We start from the raw sequence: 1,066 nt of genomic DNA, 5'->3' as shown, positions 1-1,066 counted from the left end.
GTGTGTGTGTGTATATATATATATATATATATATATATATATATATTAGGTCTAGATATTGATAATAAACTCGTAAAAAATATAGGTTAGAAATTGTCAACGGTTCGTTATTTTTTAGTCCCCTCTGTTAAGCTTTTCTTTGTTTATCCATGTATAAATGTCAGTCCGTAACGCGCACATAGACACATATAATAAATACACCAAAGTTATACACTCTTGTTTTTGTTGTTGTTTTTGTTTTTTTTTCATATACATTATTCTTTGAGCCTTGTCTTCGAAAGCTTTTACTTTTCGGTATTTATAATAACATGTATGGCAATTTTATTGTATATGCGTTTATTACCCTTAACCAAAGTTTAGGGATTATGAGAAGCGAGTGGCACTGTACAAGAACCGCATCTGGACGTGTCAGTCAACTGGACACACCAACCTCACCCATGAAGAAGCTTGGAATTCGGAAAAGAATGTTAAGAAATCGGTCCAATCGCAGTTTCAGACCTGCTATGAGAAACCCGTCTTGGAGATTGTACACCATAGTATGTAGTTGACTTTTGTTATTTATTATATATTGGTATTGACCTTGTTGATGATGGTGAAAAACAATCACTCTCTTTCTTTCTGTCCTCTATCTCTCTATTACTCTTTTACTTTTGACTGTTGCAATGCTGGAGCACCGCCTTTAGTCGAGCAAATCGACTCCAGGACTTATTTTTTGGAAACCAAGTACTTATTCTATCGGTCTCTTTTGCCAAACCGCTAAGTTATGGGGATGTAAACACACCACCATCGGTTGTCAAGCGATGTTGGGGGACAAACACAAACACACAAACATATATACATGCATATATACGACGGGCTTCTTTCAGTTTCCGTCTACCAAATCCACTCACAAGGCTTTGGTCGGCCCGAGGCTATAGTAGATGACACTTGCCCAAGATGCCACGCAGTGGGAATGAACCTGGAACCATGTGGTTGATAAGCAAGCTACTTACCACACAGCCACTCCTACGCTTTTATACACTATTTTGATGGATTGTTTGTATAGATAGTGTGTATGTGCAGGTTT

General features: G+C 37.4%; 1 protein-coding gene across 1 annotated transcript in view; it reads left to right on the top strand.

Moving 5' to 3' along the window:
• Positions 1–1,066, top strand: part of LOC106870776 (tyrosine-protein kinase BAZ1B) — a 66,172-nt gene that overhangs the window by 3,697 nt on the left and 61,409 nt on the right. Inside the window, exon 3 of the mRNA XM_052973421.1 lies at positions 361–536. Coding sequence (XP_052829381.1) covers positions 361–536 — 176 coding nt within the window. The remainder of the gene's footprint in view (positions 1–360; positions 537–1,066) is intronic.

This window comes from Octopus bimaculoides, chromosome 15 (genome assembly GCF_001194135.2).
Source record: "Octopus bimaculoides isolate UCB-OBI-ISO-001 chromosome 15, ASM119413v2, whole genome shotgun sequence".
NCBI classification, from domain to species: Eukaryota; Metazoa; Mollusca; class Cephalopoda; order Octopoda; family Octopodidae; genus Octopus; species Octopus bimaculoides.
The sequence above is the reverse complement of the archived record's forward strand: the minus strand, read 5'-3'. Positions and strand labels throughout refer to the sequence as shown.